This window comes from Chiloscyllium punctatum, chromosome 22 (assembly GCF_047496795.1).
Source record: "Chiloscyllium punctatum isolate Juve2018m chromosome 22, sChiPun1.3, whole genome shotgun sequence".
Classification (NCBI taxonomy): Eukaryota; Metazoa; Chordata; class Chondrichthyes; order Orectolobiformes; family Hemiscylliidae; genus Chiloscyllium; species Chiloscyllium punctatum.
The window spans coordinates 87,173,503-87,193,328 of NC_092760.1; the positions used below are offsets into that span (position 1 = coordinate 87,173,503).

Below are 19,826 nucleotides of genomic sequence, written 5' to 3' on the forward strand. Positions count from 1 at the left end.
AGGGTTCTGGTCGCCACATTACCAAAAGGATGTGGAAGCTTTGGAGAAGGTGCAGAGAAGGTTTACGCGGATGTTGCCTGGTATGGAAGGTGCTAGTTATGAAGAGAGGTTGAGTATGCTAGGATTGTTTTCATTATAAAAAAGGAGATTGAGGGGGACCTGATTGAGGTCTACAAAATCATGAGGGGTATAGACAGAGTGGATAGAGATAAGCTTTTTCCCAGGCTGAGGGATTCAATAACAAGAGGCCATGTGTTCAAATTGAGAGGAGAAAAGTTTAAGGGGGAATACAAGCAGAAAGTACTTTACACAGAGGGTGGTAGGTGCCTGAAATGTGTTGCCAGCAGAGGTAGTAGAGGCAGGCATGGTAGATTCATTTAAGGTGCATCTGGACAGATGATGAGTAGTAAGGGGAGCAGAGGGGTACAGATCCTTAGGAATTGGGCAATAGGTTTAGACAGTGGATTTGGATTGGCTCAGGCTTCAAGGGCCGAAGGGCCTGTTCCTTGGCTGTAAATTTTCTTTGTTGCTCTCTTTTCTTTGTTTTGCCAGACCTGCTAAGCTTTTCCAGCAATTTGTTTCTGCAACGTCCTTGTAAATCTTTTCTGAATCCTTTCAAGTTAAACAACATCTTTCTTGTAGTAGGGAGACAAGAATTGAATGCAATATTCCAAAAGTGGCCTAACCAATCTCATGTACAGCCACAACATAACATCCCAACTCCTATATTCAAGGCACTGACAAATCAAGGCAAGCATACCAAACGCCTTCTCACTACCCTGTCTTCCTGAGACTCCAACTTCAAAGAACTATGAACCTGCACCCTTAGGTCCCTTTGTTCGACAACATTCCCCAGGACCTTATTATTAATTGTATAAGTTCTGCCCTGATTTGCCTTAGCTAAACTTAATTTTCTGTAGTGATTGGAACCATGGCCAGGTGGATCTCATTGACTATGAGATCCCTGATTGGGGTTGTTAACCTGGGTCAATCAGGGAGCCACAGGAGAATCAGAGAGGCTCTTCACTGTAGATGCAGGTTTGCTCGCTGAGCTGGAAGGTTCATTTCCAGACGTTTCATCACCCTACTAAATAACACCTTCAGTGGGCCTCAGGCGAAGCACTGTACATGATTCCTGCTTTCTATTTCTATGTTTGGGTTTCTTTGGGTTGGTGATGTCATTTCCTGTTCTTTCTCTCAGGGGGTGGTAGTTGGGGTCTAACTCGATGTGTTTGTTGATAGAGTTCCAGTTGGAATGCCATGCTTCTAGGAATTCTCGTGCATGTTTCTGTTTGGCTTGTCCTAGGATGGATGGGTTGTCCCAGTCGAAGTGGTGTCCTTCCTTAACTATATGTAAGGATACTAGTGAGAGAGGATCATGTCGTTTTGTGGCTACAGAAACATCTGGAAATGAACCTTCCAGCTCAGCTAGCAAATCTACATCCAGAAACTCAACCTCAGTTACAAATCTTCTCAAAACATGCTAAGGCTCTTCATTCTAGGGACTGGCTCTGAGCTGGCTGGTCAGAGCCCATGTGCACATGTAAATAAAGGGGGACTTGGTGACAGGATACTGGCCTCTGTGCAGTTATTTCATTTGCATTTAACTGAAAATTCTGGAAAAAGAGAAAACTAGACATAGGTTAAAGTGAGGAGAAAGTGAGGACTGCAGATGCTGGAGATCAGAGCTGAAAATGTGTTGCTGGAAAAGCGCAGCAGGTCAGGCAGCATCCAAGGAGCAGGAGAATCGACGTTTCGGGCATGAGCCCTTCTTCAGGAAAGGGTTAAAGTGACCTTGACTTTGCTTCATATTTTCTGGGAAAGGAAACCTCCTGTTCTCACCAGGACTGGTTGATAAGTTTGACCCATCCCACAAAAAATGGGGACTGTCCCTTCGCTGTCCCCTGAAATGGGAAAGCAAGTTATTCCACTGTTTCATAAGGCTGAAGTATTCACCATCAGGGCAAATAAGAAAAAATAAACTAAGAGGAGCCTTGCCAGCAAGAGCGAGTTCCAAACAAACAAGGTCTCTTAGCTGGGCATAAAATTTCCCACAACCCTACTGGAGAAATAAGTGGTGAGTTTCTCTGGTGCCCAGACCAACACTTTTCTGCCAAGTAACAGCAGTGATTAATTAACCGTGAAATGCATTATTGCTTGTTGGTCCCTTCTTATGTGTCATTTTACTGTTGTGTTTCCTGGCAATTGGGACTACGCTTGAAAAGGCATCGTGAGGTCTTGAAAGGTAGTGATTACGTTTCTTTCTGTCTTTATATAACAATTTCTGAGGTGTTAAAGAGCTCCAGAATGTTTCATCAAGTTTTACTATTTTTGAGGAAGCAACGAGGAAGACTGATGACAGTAGCAGAGTAGATGTTGTCCACGCAGGTATCCAACTGGTCAGAAAATTAAAAGCACATGAGAGTGGAGTGGTGAGCAGTGAGTTGGATCCAAAATTTGCTCAGTGACAGAAAGGAAAGGGTAATGATCAATGGACATTTTTGTGTCTGGAAATTGTTTTCCAATGGAACTCAGTGTTGGGTCTCTTGCTGTTTGTGCTATAGAACATAGAACAGTACATACAGGAACTGGCCCTTCATGTCTACGCTAACCATAATGCCATTTTAACTCATCCCATCTGCCTGCACATTGTACGTATCCCTTTTTCCCATCTGTTCATTTATCTGTCTAAATGCTTCTTATATATTGCTATCATAATAGTACATTAATGATTTAAAGTGGGAATCATGACTAGGACTGTTGCAGAATTGACTGAGCAGTTTATAGTGAAGTGAATGGTAGTTGAGTGCAGAATGATGTCAATTATTTGGTTAGGTAGGCAGAAAAGTGGCAAATGGAATCCAAAAAAATCCAAAAGAACAAAATCCAAGGAAATTAGGATTTTGCATTTGGTGAAGGCAAAAAGCAAGGAAACATAATAAACAGGAGGATATTGAGAGGGGCAGAGGAAGGGAGAAATGTTGGAATGCACATTCACAGGTTCCTGAAGTGACAGGCTCAATGGATAAGGTGGTAAGGTATTCACTGAGGTATTGAATACACAAGCAGGGATGTAATGCTGTACACAGCTGGTGTTTTGTGTACAGTTCTATTCACTACATTTTAGGCAGAACATAACTGCTCCAGACAAATTACAGAGAGACTTACAAGAATGATACCAGGACTTGAAAATTGCAGCTAAGAGATAAGACTGGATAGCTTATGGTTGTTCTTTTGGATCAGAGGAGGTTGAGGACAGCGGTTTTGCAAAATTAAGAGTGCCTTGAACAGAGTGGGCAATGAAATCCTGTTTCCCCCCAATTTAAGAGTTCAATTAGAGGGGGATCAGATTTAAGGTGGAAGGATTAGAGGTGACATGAAGAAAACCTTTCATCAATAGGCTGATGACTGTCTGGCATTTGCTGCACATTTTGGTGGTAAGACGGAAACTCATCTCACTGAAATCTGTGCAAGCAAGAACAGGATTACATGTGATACATCGCTGACATTCAGTGGCTAGACATGAACAGAGAAACATGCAAGCAAAGTACTGGAGAGCTGCCAGAACCAGTCATATTATACTCATCGCATGCAAGTGAATACAAGAAAACAGGGGCATACCACAGATTTTCAAACGACCCAGACCAAGGTTTAAAAACAAGACCATTACCATTTATGGTACTTGCAGTTCAAAAGGCCATTGAAGATCTCTCCCAGGGAGCTAACATGGTGCAAATTGTCCAGGATGATCACACTTGGCATGTCCACTGCATTGGTCTCGCTGTTGCACTGATCTGCAAGGTTTGAAAGATACTGCCGCAGCTCCTGAGAAACAAGAATGGCTTGTGTCAGTCTACAAACACAAACATCTTCATACAGCATGACTGATTATTGGTGACTACAACACAAGAACAGAACTTGATTCTCTCTGTCTTTCTACAGTTATATCAACTGAAAAATATATTACTTTCTTCAAAGGGAACTATGAAATCCACAATATATGATGGGTGATTGGAATCCATAATGTCGCATGAACTGTATGGCACTTTGGAGATTGTGCTTAAAGAAACCTGCCAATGCATGGGATGCCTTTGAATTGTGTGTCCTCCTGGTGCTCATTCTACCAAAAGGATAGAGGCCCCAGTGCAAGCATAGAGAAGGAAGGATGGGAGAGCTGAGGGGGTCAGATTGATCAGGAAAGATTGGGCAAGCTGGAGTTTTTTTTCTTGAGCCTGTAGGGTGACCTGATAGGGTGCATAAAATTATTACATGGTTTGAGCAAGCTAGTTTTAGAGAAGATGTTTATAATTTGGAGGAGTTAAAGCCATTAAGTAATCCAATGAAAAATTCAAGAGAAAGAGCCATTACCCAGATAGAGGTTAGCATGCAAAAGGAGGCATTGAGGGCAATTGCACAGAACCTTTAAGGATTTACATGATAAGCAAATGAGGGAGAAAGGAAAAGAGGGATACGGAGACAGAAGTAAGTGAAGGCACAAGGCTGGTATGGAACATAAACATTAGCCTTGACCTGTTGGGTTATATTTACATGAAACAACATACATCTGTTAGACGAAATACAAACAGAAGATGCTGGAGAAATTTAGCAGGTCTGGCAGCGTCGGTACAGAGAAAGACAGAGTTAACATTTCAAGTCCAACATAAGTCATCAGTACTTTGGAAGACACCTCCTTGCAAACCAAGCAATGTCCTGACAGGACAGATTGCTCATTTCCTGTAGAACCCATCCATTTTCCATTTCAATTAAACAATAATCAAGCACCGCAATCAACAAAGATAGTGAATCCTGAAGAAACAGAATTAACATTTTGAGTCCAATATGACTCTTCTTCAGATACTGTCGTTTCTATCTCTATAATGTACTGGCTTTAGGTTGGAGTTAAGATACGTCGTTCTGAACCTTGACTGCAGCTTAAAGTCAGTACATTATACAGATAGAAATGATGGTGTCTGAAGACTGGAAATGTTAACACTGTTCTTCTCTCTATGCAGATGCTGCCAGACCTGCTAAACTTCTCTTCTACTTCCAGTGTTCTTTCCCGCAGGATTTTAATTCTGTCGAAATATTAGACTGCGCATGATTTCTTACCTTGCTTGACTTGTGGTCCACATTAAAGGTAGCAATGACCCCATCTGTCAGTTCCCTCCCTTCCCTGAGCACCATGTGTTCAGCAAGCCGATTGGCCAGATAGGTTTTCCCAGTGCCGCTTGGTCCTGACAGAATGATCCGGCGGTGATCTGTCAGCAGTGAGACATACCGTTGCAGCATCGGCTTCGGGATCAGTGTCTCAAACACAAGGGAATCTAAACTATTTTCTGACAAGCCTGAGGGACAGAGCAGAATTGACAAAAAGAAAGTTAAGAAGGTAAAAACAATGACTGCAGATGCTGAAAACCAAATACTGGATTAGTGGTGCTGGAAGAGCACAGCAGTTCAGGCAGCATCCAACGAGCAGCGAAATCAACGTTTCGGGCAAAAGCCCTTCATCAGGAATTACTTCAGAGTACAGTGGGATATTGAACAGATGGGCCAATGGGCTGAGGAGTTGCAGATGGAGTTTAATTTGGTAAATGTGAGGTGCTGCATTTTGGAAAGGCAAATCAGGGCAGGGCTTATACACTTAACGGTAAGGTCCTGGTGAGTGTTGCTGAACAAAGAGACTTTGGAGTGCACCATAGTTCCTTAAAAGTGGGGTGGTAGGAATATAGGATAGTAAAGAAGGCGTTTGGTATGCTTGTCTTTATTGGTCAGTTCATTGAGCACAGGAATTGGGAGGTCATGTTGCCGCTGTACAGGACATTGATACAGCCACCTTTGGATACTGCATGCAATTCTGGTCTCCCTGTTACAGGAAGGATGTTGTGAAACTTGAAAGAGTTCAGAAAAGTTTTAAAAGGATGTTGCCCAAGTTGGAGGATTTGAGCTTTAGGGAGAGGCTGAATAGGCTGGGGCTGTTTACCCTGGAGTATGAGAGGGATGACCTTAGTGAGGCTTATACAATCATGAGACACATGGATAGGGTAAATAGACAAGGTCTTTTCCCTGAGATGGGGAGAGTCCAGAACTAGAGGGTGAAAGGGGAAGGATATAAAAGAGAGCTGAGGGGTAACTTTTTCACATAGAGGGTGATGTGTGTATGGCATGAGCTGCTAGAGGAAGTGGTGAAGGCTGGTACTTATACAACACTGGAAAGGCATCTGGATGGGTATATGAATAGGAAGGGCTGAGAGGGATATGGGCCAAATGTTGGCAAATGGGACTAGATTTATATAGGATATCTAGTCAGCATGGACGAGCTCGACTGAAAGGTCTGTTTCTGGGCTGTAGATCGCTATGACTCGAAGTGGTAAAGATGGAGTAGAACCAAGGTCTGCATTCTTTTCCTAAAAATAATACCAGAAGTGATATACACTGTTCTCCATTTCACTGAACGTCCAAAGGACAATCCAAAAATATCTTAAACATTACCCTTCCATGCCTCACATGGTCATGTATTGGGACTGAGGGAGGCGTGGCTGGCTAAATAAATACAGCAAGTGCTGGGAGAAACTCAGCAGGTCGAGCAGCATCTGCAGAGAGAGAAACAGAGTTAACATTCGTGTCCAATATGACTCTTGTTTTCCTTCTAACGTCCAGAGAACAGTCATATCAGATTCAAGACGTTAACTCTCTTTCTTTTTCCCAGATGCTGCCAGACCTGTTGTGTTTCCCCAGTATTGTCTGTGTTTGCTTCAGATTTTCAGCATCGGCTATATTTTGTTTCTATTACTCTGTTAAATATTGGTTTAATGACAGTCACAATTATATTTTTTCAGGATTAATTTTGGAAACTCGTCAAGTTATGATTTCAAAATAGGAAATAGCAGTTAAACTAGGTCAAAATTGCTGTGGATGTGTGGTTTTTTTTTTCTTTTTCTACGTGGGATGTGGACATCACAAGTGAGAGCCAGCAGTTAAAGCCCATCCTGAATTGCGCTGGAGAAAGTGGTGGTGAGCTGCCTTCCTGAAGCACTGCTGGTGAGTTAATGGACTGAATTTTGCCAGCCCTTTAGCAAGGGGAAGGGAGATGGAAATGCCAGCAAACTAGTGTAATAAGACATTGGGTCATGGATCCAACATATTCCTGTCACCATGCCATTTTGCCAGCAGTAGGAATGAAGGCTGACTAACTGTAGGATGAGAGACCAATCCAGCTGGTTCCTTGAGCAGGTGGCCATCCAATGAAACATAAGATGTAAGAACAGAACTAGGCCATTCAGCCCATCGAATCAGCTCCAACATTCAGTGAGATCATGATTGATGTGATAATCCTCAACTCCATTTTCCTGTCTTTTTTAGAGACAGAGGAGTCAAAGGATATTGGTGGTAGGTGAGAATGCAGATGTTGAAATGCAAACAGATCAACCATGATCCTGTACCGGGAATCATGTATAATTTTGCACATGATTCCCTGACTGATTAAAAATCTCATTCAGCCTTCAATATTCATAATGACTCGGCCTTAAGTGCCCTTTTCAATAAAGGATTCCATAGATTCACTACCCTCCGAGAGAGGAAATTCCTCCATATCTCTGTCTTAAATGGGTGACCCCTTGCTCTGAGATTATGCCTTTGAGTCCTACACTCTCTAGCAGTGAGCAACAATTTTTCCACGTCTTCCTTGTCAAGTCCCTTATGGATCATGTGTGTTCCAATAAAGTCATCTCACAATCTTCCATATTCCAGTGAGTGCAGACCCAGTCCGTTCAACCTCTCCTCATAAGACAGCCCTTCCATACCCAGGATCCGCCCAGCGATGCTTCTCTGGACCGCCGTGGGTTTCCTCCAGGTGCTCCGGTTTCCTCCCACAGTCCAAAGATGTGCAGGTTAGGTGAATTGGCCGTGCTAAATTTCCCATAGCGTTAGGTAAGGGGTAAATGTAGGGGCATGGGTGGGTTGCGCTTCGGCGGGTCGCGCTTCGGCGGGTCGGTGTGGACTTGTTGGGCCGAAGGGCCTGTTTCCACGCTGTAATGTAATGTAATCTAATCTAGTCTACCTTCCCTTAAGGGAAACATAGCAGCTGCCAGGAGGCTCCAGTGTGTTGGATGAGAGCAGAGTGGAGGATTCCTATTTTTTGACCATTCTTACATCCAGAGGTGATGCCCTTATGGCAAAGACTACCTTCCCAATGACCAAGCTTCCCGACATCAATGGGCCCTCATCCTGCAGTGCAAGAAAACACTGTGAGCACTGATGAGCTGCAGACTCCCTCTCACTAGCTGGTAGCCCTTGGCGGGTAGAGGTTTTTTGATTAGATTAGATTACTTAGTGTGGAAACAGGCCCTTCGGCCTAACAAGTCCACACCGATCCTCTGAAGAGCAACCCACCTAGACCCATTCCCCTACATTTACCCCTTCAGCTAACACTACGGGCAAATTAGCATGGCCAATTTACCTGACCTGCACATCTTTGGACTGTGGGAGGAAACCGGAGCACCTGGAGGAAACCCACGCAGACACGGGGAGAATGTGCAAACTCCACACAGAGAGTTGCCCGAGGTGGGAAATGAACCCAGGTCTCTGGTGCTGTGAGGCAGCAGTGCTAAACACTGTGCCACCGTGCCACCCAGGTGTGAGATTCATGGAAGAGATGAAGGAGATTGTCAACAACCCAGCGATGGAAGGTGACAAACGTGATCATCAAGGGTACAGCAGTGAATGTTGACTACATGGACTTTAGTAAGGCTTTCGACAAAGTTCCTCGTGGACAAGGCTTACACAGAAGATTAAGAATCATGGGGTCCATGGTCACTTGGCCTCGTGGATTTAGAATTGGCTTACTCATAGAAGGCAGAGGGTAATGGTGGAAGGGTGGTTTTCAGGTTGGAGGTCTGTGACTAGTGGCTGTAGGCAAAATATGTCCCATGTTCCACATCTGCCCCAACTGGAGTCAACTCCTGCTTTCGGCCTTGGCACTGGGACTTCTGCCACTTTAGAGAAGTTCCAGCCAATGTTCTGAAGGTTCTCATCCACTGAGGGCCACCACCATCTTGTTTCTCCTTGAAATGAACAAATCATTTCTGATGATTAGGCTGGTGCAGCATGTTATAAAGTACACTGACCCAGTGTAGGATTGGAGGATTGCTTAGCAGAGCATCATGTAAAATCTATAGCTTGCAGGCGATCAGCATGATAAAAACCTTTAGACAAGATCAAGAGGGATTAAGCTGGACTCTGATCCTTCTCATAATGGATTCCATCAGCTGAATATTTTGGGGGCTATTGTGCAGCTGAGTTTTATTCTCATACAGTAACCAGCCAAATGCTTGATTGATGTGACCAGCATAGTAACTTATATTAACATGCAAAATTTCAGTTTATTCCCAGTCTTAACATAAATTCCACAGTAGCAACTATGTTTGGTTGTTGGGCCTCTGCCTCCAGCTTGCAATAACTCAATTAACTCTCTAACAACACTTGGTAATACTGTACAAACATCAGGAATAGGTACAGATGTAGGCCATTCAGCCCCTTGAGCTTGCTCCTCCATTGTACAAGATGATGCTGATCTAATGCATTTCAAAATCCACATTGCCATCGAACACCAATAATGTTGATTCCTCCCGTCTTAAGAATATTCAAAGAACTTTGACTCCCACCTCCATCATCTTCACAGGCAGAAAGTTCCAAAGTTGCATAACCCTCAAGGAAAAGAAATCCACTCACCTCAGTCATGAAAGGATGTTCCCTAACTTGAAAACAGTACCCTTTATTCTGGACGAACACACAAAAGAAAATAGCCTTTCCCCATCCTTCTTACCAAGACCTTTCATGATCTTGCACACATCAATCAAATCACCCCTCACTCTTCTGAATTCCATTGGGAAACAAAGCCCAGTCTGTCCAACCCTTCCCTCAGAAGACAACCCATTCACTCAAGGTATCAATCGAGTAAACCTCCTCTGAACCATCTCCAATGCATTTACATATTTCCTTCAGTAAAGAGACCAAAACTACAATATGAATTTGAGACGTAATCTCACCAATGCCCTGTTGAATTGAAGCTGTAGATGTTTTATAATGACGGCAGTATAGAAACATTGACAACTTATTCCTCTGTTCAAGAAGGGAAACGGGGATAATTCAGGAAACTATAGACTGGTGAATTTCACTTGGAAAGCTATTGGAGAGAATTCTTCGGGATAGGATTTACACACAGTTAGAAAAGCATGGCCTAATTAGGGACAGTCATTGTAGCTTTTGATTGAATTTTTCGAGGAGGTGACAAAGGTGATCAATAAGGGTAGAACAATGGATGTTCCTCAGATGCTGCCTGACCTGCTGTGCTTTTCCAGCACGACTCTAATCTAGAGTAATGAATGTTGTCGACATGGATTTTAGTAAGGGTTTCGACAAGGTTCCTCATGGTAGGCTCATACAGAGCATTAAGATGCATGGGATCCACGGTAACTTGGCCTCGTGGATTCAGAATTGACTTGCCCAAAGAAGGCAGAGAGTAATAGTGGAAGGGTGTTTTCAGGCTGGAGGTCCATGACTAGTGGTGTTCTGCAGGGATCCATACTGGGACCTCAATATATATATTACTTGGATGAAAATGTAGACGGGTGGGTCAATATGTTTAACACTGAATATCAGCCACCTGCTATATTCTCACTGTGCATTAAAATTGTCAAAGTCCTACTGGTTCATAGGGCTGCTTGGTCATTACAGAGAGAGACAGAGAGAGAGAGAGAACTGGTGGCAGTTTAACCTGACACGCCTCAGCTTAGGGGAAAGGTAGAGAAGGAGAAACCTTCGTGGTAACTTCAGCTGATGCAGGAATTGTACCGATGCTGTTGGCTTCACTCTGCATCATAAACCAGTCATCCAGCTGAACTGAGTTGGGCAACCTTCCTACTGCACTCTGCACTGTCGTGCTTTATTCTTGTTAGTGCAGATTGGCAGATCATTCTGAGCTATCCATCTATTGAACTGAAAAACGTGAGTTGTCGTTGTGGAAAACTCTTAACTGCAATTTTGTATGGATCAGACAAGCAATACCCAACTCCATCAGCAGGGGGTGTAAGGAATCCATGACTCTGGGACAACTAACCTCCAGCAATTGTTAGTGAAATCAGTAATGCGTAACAATAAAGTTATTCAACGTTGTTTATCAAGTTAAGACCGAGAACAGAATCTATCATTTGTAACAAAATGTCTGTGGGTTACATTCTTCCTCCACTTCTGCTTCTCAAAATTCATCTTTTAAAAGCCAAAGAAAGCTACATGATGAATAATGTTGTACCTTTCAATGACATTGTGACTGTGTTGCTTTCTCCTACTAAATAGCCGCAGGGTAACAGTTCTGGTGTGTCCACGTTATTAGTGCGTTGGATGTCTCCTATGCTGTAGCCCAGCACGCTGTCGGAGTTTAGGCCTAACTGGCTCACTGGATCCACATGGATAATGTATTCCTGCAAAAGATAGTATCATCAGAAACTGTAATATTGTGCTTTCTGAACTAGACTGGGAAAACAAAAACTGGAATTAATTACTACAGTTGAATTGATAAAATGCAAGAACTGTGAAAAGGGGGGAAAGTGGGAACAGGGGATTGAGTTGGATGATCAGCCATAATCATAATGAATGGTCGAGCAGGCTCAAAGGGCCGAATGGCCTATTCCTGCTCCTAGTTTCTATGTTAAGTCAGGGAGACTGATTGATAGTATTTAGGGAAATGTAACAAAAGAGTATTGTCCAATTACTTCATTTTACAGCATGGGAATACTTTTTGCTCATGTCATCCACTGTACACAAGATTTTAAGGATTAACTCCAGTGATTTCCTGTGTCACTCTCCTCCCACAATAACAACATTAACTTTTCTGTATTGTTAGTAATAATAAAGTCAGTGAACCATATAATTTTATTTCATGGTTCTTTGCCAGACTGGCAACTGCCTGGACTATCCGAAAAATGGTCTGCAGGTTTGAACACCAAATGAGGACAAAAACAAACATTGCTCTGATTGCCCCAAGGCCGAATAGTCAGCTTACCGAAGAAGGCAAGGGGATGGCCAGCAAGGAATCGGAACGTTAAGATTAGGAAGAAGAGAATTAGAGCAAAAAAGAAAAGGGGAACCCGTGAAATAAACAAACATTTCAAAGCACTGCTATGGTTTAAACTGAATAGTAAATATCTGGTGACATCGATTCCACAGCATCCATTTACTGGCCTTCAGGAGCTACCCAATGCAGTGTTTAACACCCTAAAACAATGATAGCTACTGCAACATAACAAATACATTTGAAGCTCTCATTCCTCAACCTTCAAACTAATGGTAGAATATTTGAATCTTATTTTCATTAATGAAACTTTCTTTACCTTGAACAGACGCCGCACGACACCATCCAAAACATCCCATTTTGTCTTCCCGCTAACTCCAATGCAGCCGACTATATACTGACGAATTCGAGACTCCTGTGGTGAAGGAAAGAAGTGAGAAGTCAACCTGTATTCAATGGCTCAATGTACAATTAATCCAATTGCCATGGTTACTGAACTGACAAGACAAAAACCACAGACTCCAGCTTCACAGACGATGATCTCAATAGCAATGAAATTTGGATTGTGTCTTTTTGGCTGGTCATTTTCTACTCATTAAGATAAGAACTAGCTAAATGCAAAATCATGGAATTCTGTCTCTAATCAAATGCATTTCTCTCAAAGATTGCAAGAATGAAAGACAAGTTAATACTTCCCTATTTTGTCCAACTACCTGAGGTAATCCCGATCTCAAACACAATACTCATTATAGAATCAGGCCAACATTTCCATTTCTTGCACCCACTAACCTCTGCCTTCACTAAGACACACTGGGCTGAAAATGAAGGCAGTTCCACGCTGTGGGCTATTTGTGAAGATTTTGTTCGTGGATTGTCAGCATTACTGGCAAAGCCAGAATTTGTTGCCTATCCCTAGTTGCCTCCAGGATCATGATCAGGGACTAATTTCCTGAACTGCGGTAGTTCTCACAGTGTATGCACATCTATGATGCTGCTAATACTGGAGGTCTGGGACTTTGACAGCGATATAGTTAGATACCAGGAGACTGTGGGGCTTGAACAGGAACTTGCAGCTGATGTTGTTGAGGCATTCAAGAGGGAGGGAATTTAATGACTACTTTGACAGAAATGGTGTACTGGGTGTTTGGGAAAAGGCAGGAGATCGGCACTAAGGGATAGAACTGGTGCTGGCACAGCAGGTTGAATAGCCTTCCTCTGTGCTGTAACAATTCGTGATCCTATGCGCTCTTGCCTGTTCTTCTGGGGGTTAGTGTTCACTCATTTGAAAGGATGCTGGGCAAGTCACTGCAGTATATTTTGTAATCCGCACACACTGCTACCTTTATGTGCTGCTGGTGGAGGGAATCAGGGTGGGGGGGTGATGCTAGGGAGTCAATAAAGCCACAGCTTTGTCTTGCTTAGTGTTGAGCTTCCTGAGTGTTGTTGGAGCTGCACCCATCCAGGCAAGTGGAGAGTATTCCATCACACTCCTGACTTGCACCCTTGTAGTTGGTGGACAGGCTTTATGGAGTCAGGAGGTGAGTTACTTGCTGTAGGATTCCTAGCCGCTGACCTGCTTTTGTAGCCACAGTACTTACATAGTTCATCCAGTTCAGTTTCTGGTCAATGGTAAGCCCCAAGTGTTGATAGTGAGGGATTCAGTATTGGTAATGCCATTGAACGTCAAAGGGAGGTAGGTTTAGAATCTCTTGCTGGAGATGATCTTTTCCTGATATTTGTGTGACATAAATGTTAGTTACCCATGTAATCCATCTAGAACTAAACTCTAATAGTTTAGACTAGACAGGGTAAGCACAGGAAGGATGTTTCCAATGACCAGGCAGCCCAGAACCAAGGGTTACAGTCTAAAGATGTGGGGTGTACTATTTAGGACAGAACCCTTGAGAAATGGTCTTCACCCAGGAAGTGGTGAGCCTGTGGAGTTCTTTGTCACAGGAAGCAGTTGAGACCAAAAATATTGAATATTTGAAGAAAGAAATAGATATAGCTCTTTGGGCTTAAGGGATCAAAGGGTATGAGGTGAAAGCAGGAACAGGAGATTGAGCTGAATGATCAGCCGTGAGCATATTGAATTTTGGAGCAGGCTTGAATTGTGAAATAATTGACCCCTACTTTCTATATTTCTGTGAATGCTGTCCAGGTCAGGCTGTTTCAGAATTTGTCAAGTGAGGAATGGTATTGAACACTGTAGTCATCAGTGAACTCACTCCTTCCTGACCTTATGATGGAGGGAGGGTCATTGATGCAGGGGGTTGGTTCCAAATCTTGAACAATTCCTGCAACTACATCCTGGATTGAGAAGTCTGACCTCCAACAACCACTATCATTGTCCTCTGTGCTGGATATGACTCCAAACAGAGATTTTCACTGATTCCCACTGACTTTCAGTTTTTCTAGGGCTCCTTGATGCCATGCTCAGTCAAATGCTGTCTTAATGTCACTTGTGTCTCATCTCAGGAATGTAGCTCTTGAGACCAGGTTTGGACCGAGGTTACTATGGAATTTGAGCCGAAGGTCCAGGGAAAATCAAGCTGAGCATCAATGAGCAGGTCTCATTTCTTAGTAAGTACCACTTAATGAAACTGATGATGAGCACTTTCATTGTTTCAATCATGATTGTGGGTAGACTGATGGGCTCGATATAATTCATATTGTACCATATAGGAGATTAAAATTGTATACAAAGGAAAACAGAAAGAACAAGTGCACACGCTTGAAATAACACTTGAAACTCTGTACGTGAAAAGATACAGAGGATCGCCAAAGAATTACACACCAAGCATTCAAGCATGGCATTATGATGGTTATGATTCTAGACTAACTGAAATGCCTTTGTAGCATGTTTTGTGCTGGAATTTAAATAATGCGGTAATGTATGAGCAGGCATCAGAAAGATAAATGACTTTGGAAGCAGTCAACTGTTCGAAAAATTCAACCCATCAGCAATGTCCTTCAGCAAAGTGAGGTCTCCATCTCTATCCTGCCTGGTCACACATTGAATGATTCTAATTCCTTCTGAAGTGGTCAAACTAGTAACTCTGTCATTAGGAAGAATTCTCATTAAATGTGATAATGAACTCCAACATGTCCTGAGGCCAGCACATATTTCTGTCTTGGCTTCTAAGTCTTTTGGAAGCCAACTTCTCACAAGTAATACCAGAAACTAGTGTCACTTATTACCACGGGCATTTTCAGCAGTGGAATCATCCAGCTTGAATCTAATCTCAGAGTAAGAGGTCATTCATTAAAGACAGAGATGAGGAGGAATTTCCTCTCTCAGAGGATAGTGAATCTGTGGCATTCTTTACTGCTGAGTACTAAAAGGATAAAGTTACCATATCATACTGAACCCACAGCACCTCAGAAGATGGGAGAGGTTGAGAAGGAGAGTCCTCCACAGTAACCTCAGCTGGTGTGGAGATTGAACCCACATTGCAAACCTTAATTTACATTACAAATCAACTATCTAGTCGACTGACCTAACCAAGAGGGTTGGAGAGCCTGGATCATTAAGTGTATTCAGAACTGAGATACATTTTTAATCAATAAGGAATCAAGGGTTATGGGGAAAAGTGAGGAAAGTGAAGTGGAAGATTATCAGATCTGCCACGGTCTCATTGAACGGCGGAGTGGATTCGATGGGCTGAATGGCCTATCTGCTCCAATGGCTTATGGTCTAGCATACCTCTTTCCATCTCATCTCCTCTTGCAAGCGGACTACTATCTTCACATGCCTGCCTTCTTTGCGGGCTGAGCCATCTGCGTTGTCTTCAAGTAGCATATCTGCTCAATAAAGGCATCAATTAGAAATATGCAACAGCAAGAGGAGGCATTGACACTGTGCTGGACTCAGACAATGACATTTCTTAATTCTGATCTGAAGTTAATACAAATGGAACTGCATTGTTCCCCTGCTCGGTGATATTAAATTGTGCCAGAAGACTGGCTTGTCATACACATAAACACAATGGTACACCAGCAATACTCCCCCATAACGCAAAGTCACATTGTCCTACCAGACACAAGGTTGCTTTCTTATTAGAGAAAGATGGCAGGAGGTGGTTTTATCTGAGGGTCACCCCACCTCAGGTGAGGGGAGAGGTTGAGGAGGCAAGTCTGTCATGGTAACCTCAGCCAGTGTGGGAATTGAACCCATGCTGTTGGTATCAGTTTGCATCACAGATTGGCTGTCCAACCCATGATGATGTATTTTCAACATCGGAAGGTTGAAAACCAAACTTCTGGTCTCAGCCGGAATATTTAATCTAAAGTCTACAATATGTCCATGGTTGAGTACACAGCGTGGGTTCTACTGCAGCCAGAAAAGGAATTGGCTATTTCCGCAGAAAATAGAAGTTGTGGGGATGCTGGCAATCTGAAATGAAAACAATATGCTGGAGAAACTCAGCAGATTGGGCAGCATCTATGAGGCAGAAACAGAGTTAGCCCATTATGACACGTTTTATTCTTTTTGGCTAATGTTGAGTTGCGTACCAAGACTGGTGGATTCGGTCAGGTTGAGGCTGTGCTGGGAAAGGCCAAGTGACTGACGAGGGGACGAAGAGATGGAAAGCTGGGACTGGGTGCGACTGCAGCTGCCGTGGGTTTCAGACTTCAACCGGTCATTCTCTGCCTTCAGCTTTTCAATTTCAGTCTAGGAGGGAAAAAGGTTTAAACATTAAAACAAGCTGGACCATCATTAAACACTTTATAATCATGCAAAAGACCCTGCATTAAACAAACACTCTGGTTTCCCACTTATATCACTAAACATTCGAAGCATTTTGGGGGATGTATTTAAAAAAAACAGTCTTGCATCGAGTCATGTAGGCCTACAGTGCAGAAAAAGACTCTTTGGCCCATCGAGCCTGTGCTAATTAAAAGCAACCAGCCAGCTAGTCAAATCTAACCCATATAGTGACTTTCATGATCACGGTCATCACAAAAGCACTCTGTAGCTAAATAAGTTTTTTTAAAAATAAAAACCTAAAGAAGTGTGATGCTGTCAATCAGAAAAAAGTAGAAATCGATAGCAAAGCTCAGCAGGTCTGATAGTATCTGTGAAGAGAAATCAGAGTTAACGTTTCGGGTCCAGTCACCCTTCCTCAGAGTTCTAGGAGCAATAGTTTCCACCCACAGTCCAAAGACGTGCAGGCTAGGTGGGTTAGCCATGGGAAATGCAGGGATAGGGTAGAGGGATGGGTCTAGGTATGCTCTTCGGAGACGGGGTGTGGACTCAATGGGCTGAATGACCTGGTTCCACACTGTAGGGATTCCATGTGTTTTTATTCTATGTTTTTTCCCCAATGATTAGCTTTTAGCAGACTAATCTGCTGAATGAAACAATAAATGATTATTCATCAATGATTTGGAAACTGTTCAACATGATCCCATGAAAGAAAACCATTTCGAAAAAAAATTGACTTAAAATGTCACCATTTATTTCCATTGTTTAGCGAGTGCAGTTCTCTGAAGCAAGAGGTCACCTTCTCATTAGCTGAGTTTGAGGTGATTAGTCTGTCCCTCAGTCTGTACAGGGGTTAGTCTTTGGGAAAGTGTGGTATTATCTGTGTGCCTCTATGAGTCCAAAATGGGTTTGTAATGAGGACTAAGTGATTAAGGTTAGCTGTGCAGGAGCCTTGTCTTATCTTGATCCACTTCAGAAAGGACCATTCTTGTCATGGCGGTTTAAAGCCTCCCATTTGAAAGATTCTGAAGTCAGGTCCCTGGACTCAAAACCTCAACTTGGTTTCTCTCTCCACAGATGCTGCCACACCTGCTAAGTTTCTTCAGCAATTTCTGTTTTTGTTTCAGATTTCAAGCATCCACAATTCTTTGTTTAACTTGGCAGATAGATTTGGTCACAAGGAACTTATCCGTGACCTCCTGCTTTTCCCATTGCTGGATCCACAGGGTGTTTGCTGGGAGATGGTGCTCAGGAATGTTCAACCAAACAACCTCTCGGTCAATCATCAATAAACTGATGGAACAGTCCAAATCAGCAGTGAGTCCTGTTTGCTCCAAGATGAATTGATCACTGCAGCATCCCTTTTACTTGTTTGGTTGCTAGCTCGGGTAAATAATTGCAATGCAGGCATATCCGGCCACAACAGACAGCCTGTTGTTTTGTGTTCCTCTTGGCTGAAGAACAAATCTCAATATCTATCACACTCCACCCACCAAAGAACAGCTGCAGCAACATCTGGCCAAATATGGCCTCTGCTGAATACTGGGCTTCCCGACTATCCTCTGGCCAAATTATTTCACACACACTGTTCTCTGATGACCTGCTTATAATAACACCACCTTTCCACTTGGGAACTCGATCTATGCATGGATAGGTTGGCCAGTCAACAGAAAGTTGCTTTTGCCTCTCTGGAACAGCTCCAGAGACACCATATGTGAAACATACTCAACAATAAGGACTGCATTCCTTTTCCCAACATCTAGGCACCTTTTAAAAGATAACCACAATAGGAGCAACTTAACTGCAGATCGCAACAAAGCAAAGAGGCCTAACGCTCACCTCAGCATTATTGTCCAGGCAACTTTGTTGTTGAAATGGTTGGAAAGACATTAGAGTCTAAATGTTGATGCCTCCCACAAGAACTTAGTTCAGTTCTAATCACCGGACAGCGATGCAATAGAAATAGTCCACTTGGACTAAGCTGATACCGCAGTGTTGAGCTGGTTGCTCTAAGTGGAGCTTAACAGATGCTCCTTCCAGGTGGGTATTAAGAGGTCCACATTCGGCATGGTGGCTCAGTGGTTAGCACTGCTGCCTCACATCACCAGGGTCTCAGGTTTGAGTCCAGCCTCGGGTGACTGTCTGTGTGGAGTTTGCACATTCCCCCCGTGAGTGCGTGGGTTTGTTCTGGTTTCCTCCCACAGTTCAAAGATGTGCAAGTTAGGTGAATTGGCCATGATAAATTGCCCATAGTGTTAGGTGCATCAGTCAGAGGGAAATGGGTCAAGGCGGGTTACTCTTTGGAGGGTGGGTGTGGACTTGTTGAGCCGAAGGGCCTGTTTCCACAAGTAGGGAATCTAATTGAAGAGTGAACTGTGTGATCCTGCTTGCTGAACATACCTTCTTCCCCTGAGCTAACCTCAGCCTGTAGTCACCCAGAACAGCTTCAGGAACTAATGCAAATCATCACAGAGAGGTAACCCACACCCTCTCGCTTTGCGTGCCACAAATGTCTGCACTTTTGGCCAAGGAGTGTTTTGATCCAGAGTCCCTGGTTCCAGAGGGAATAGCTGGAATGATTCCAACCATCAAAAGCAGTCAGTCACTTGGGAGAGCAACAGCTATTTTAAAACATACATCCTTAGCCAAATTAAATTACATATAAGCGCACGTTCAGAAGACACATCTGCTTACCTGCATCCTATTCATGGCCTCACGCAGTTGATCAAGTTGGTGAGCAGAGCTCAGTGCTTCAAGTCGAATGTCTGTCAACTTCATCTCTTTCTCTCTCAGCTCACCGCGCAGCTGAATAATGGTCTCAGCCTCTCCATCGATACATTCAGAGATGCTGCTTGGGAGTGAACAGGAAAGGGAGGCAAAAACCACCAGGCACCATTATTAGTCCATTTACTCAGTAACCCTTCCATCACAACTCCCCATGTAACAAAGGTGACTAACAAACATCTTGCTGACACAAAATGATTGATTTGAAACCTATTTAATGTGCAAGTATATTCTTAAAAGTTAGTATAATGTTTGTGATTGGAAAACTAA

General features: G+C 43.2%; 1 protein-coding gene across 16 annotated transcripts in view; it reads right to left on the reverse strand.

Moving 5' to 3' along the window:
• The window catches only part of nav2a (neuron navigator 2a), a 1,091,104-nt gene that overhangs the window by 15,046 nt on the left and 1,056,232 nt on the right, over window positions 1–19,826 (reverse strand). For all 16 annotated transcript variants that reach the window (XM_072592781.1, XM_072592785.1, XM_072592776.1 and 13 more), the window contains 7 exons: window positions 19,467–19,620; window positions 16,580–16,739; window positions 15,771–15,868; window positions 12,384–12,479; window positions 11,306–11,474; window positions 5,110–5,345; window positions 3,671–3,825 (listed from right to left, as the gene is read on the reverse strand). In XM_072592781.1, the coding sequence (XP_072448882.1) occupies window positions 3,671–3,825; window positions 5,110–5,345; window positions 11,306–11,474; window positions 12,384–12,479; window positions 15,771–15,868; window positions 16,580–16,739; window positions 19,467–19,620 (1,068 nt within the window). The remainder of the gene's footprint in view (window positions 1–3,670; window positions 3,826–5,109; window positions 5,346–11,305; window positions 11,475–12,383; window positions 12,480–15,770; window positions 15,869–16,579; window positions 16,740–19,466; window positions 19,621–19,826) is intronic.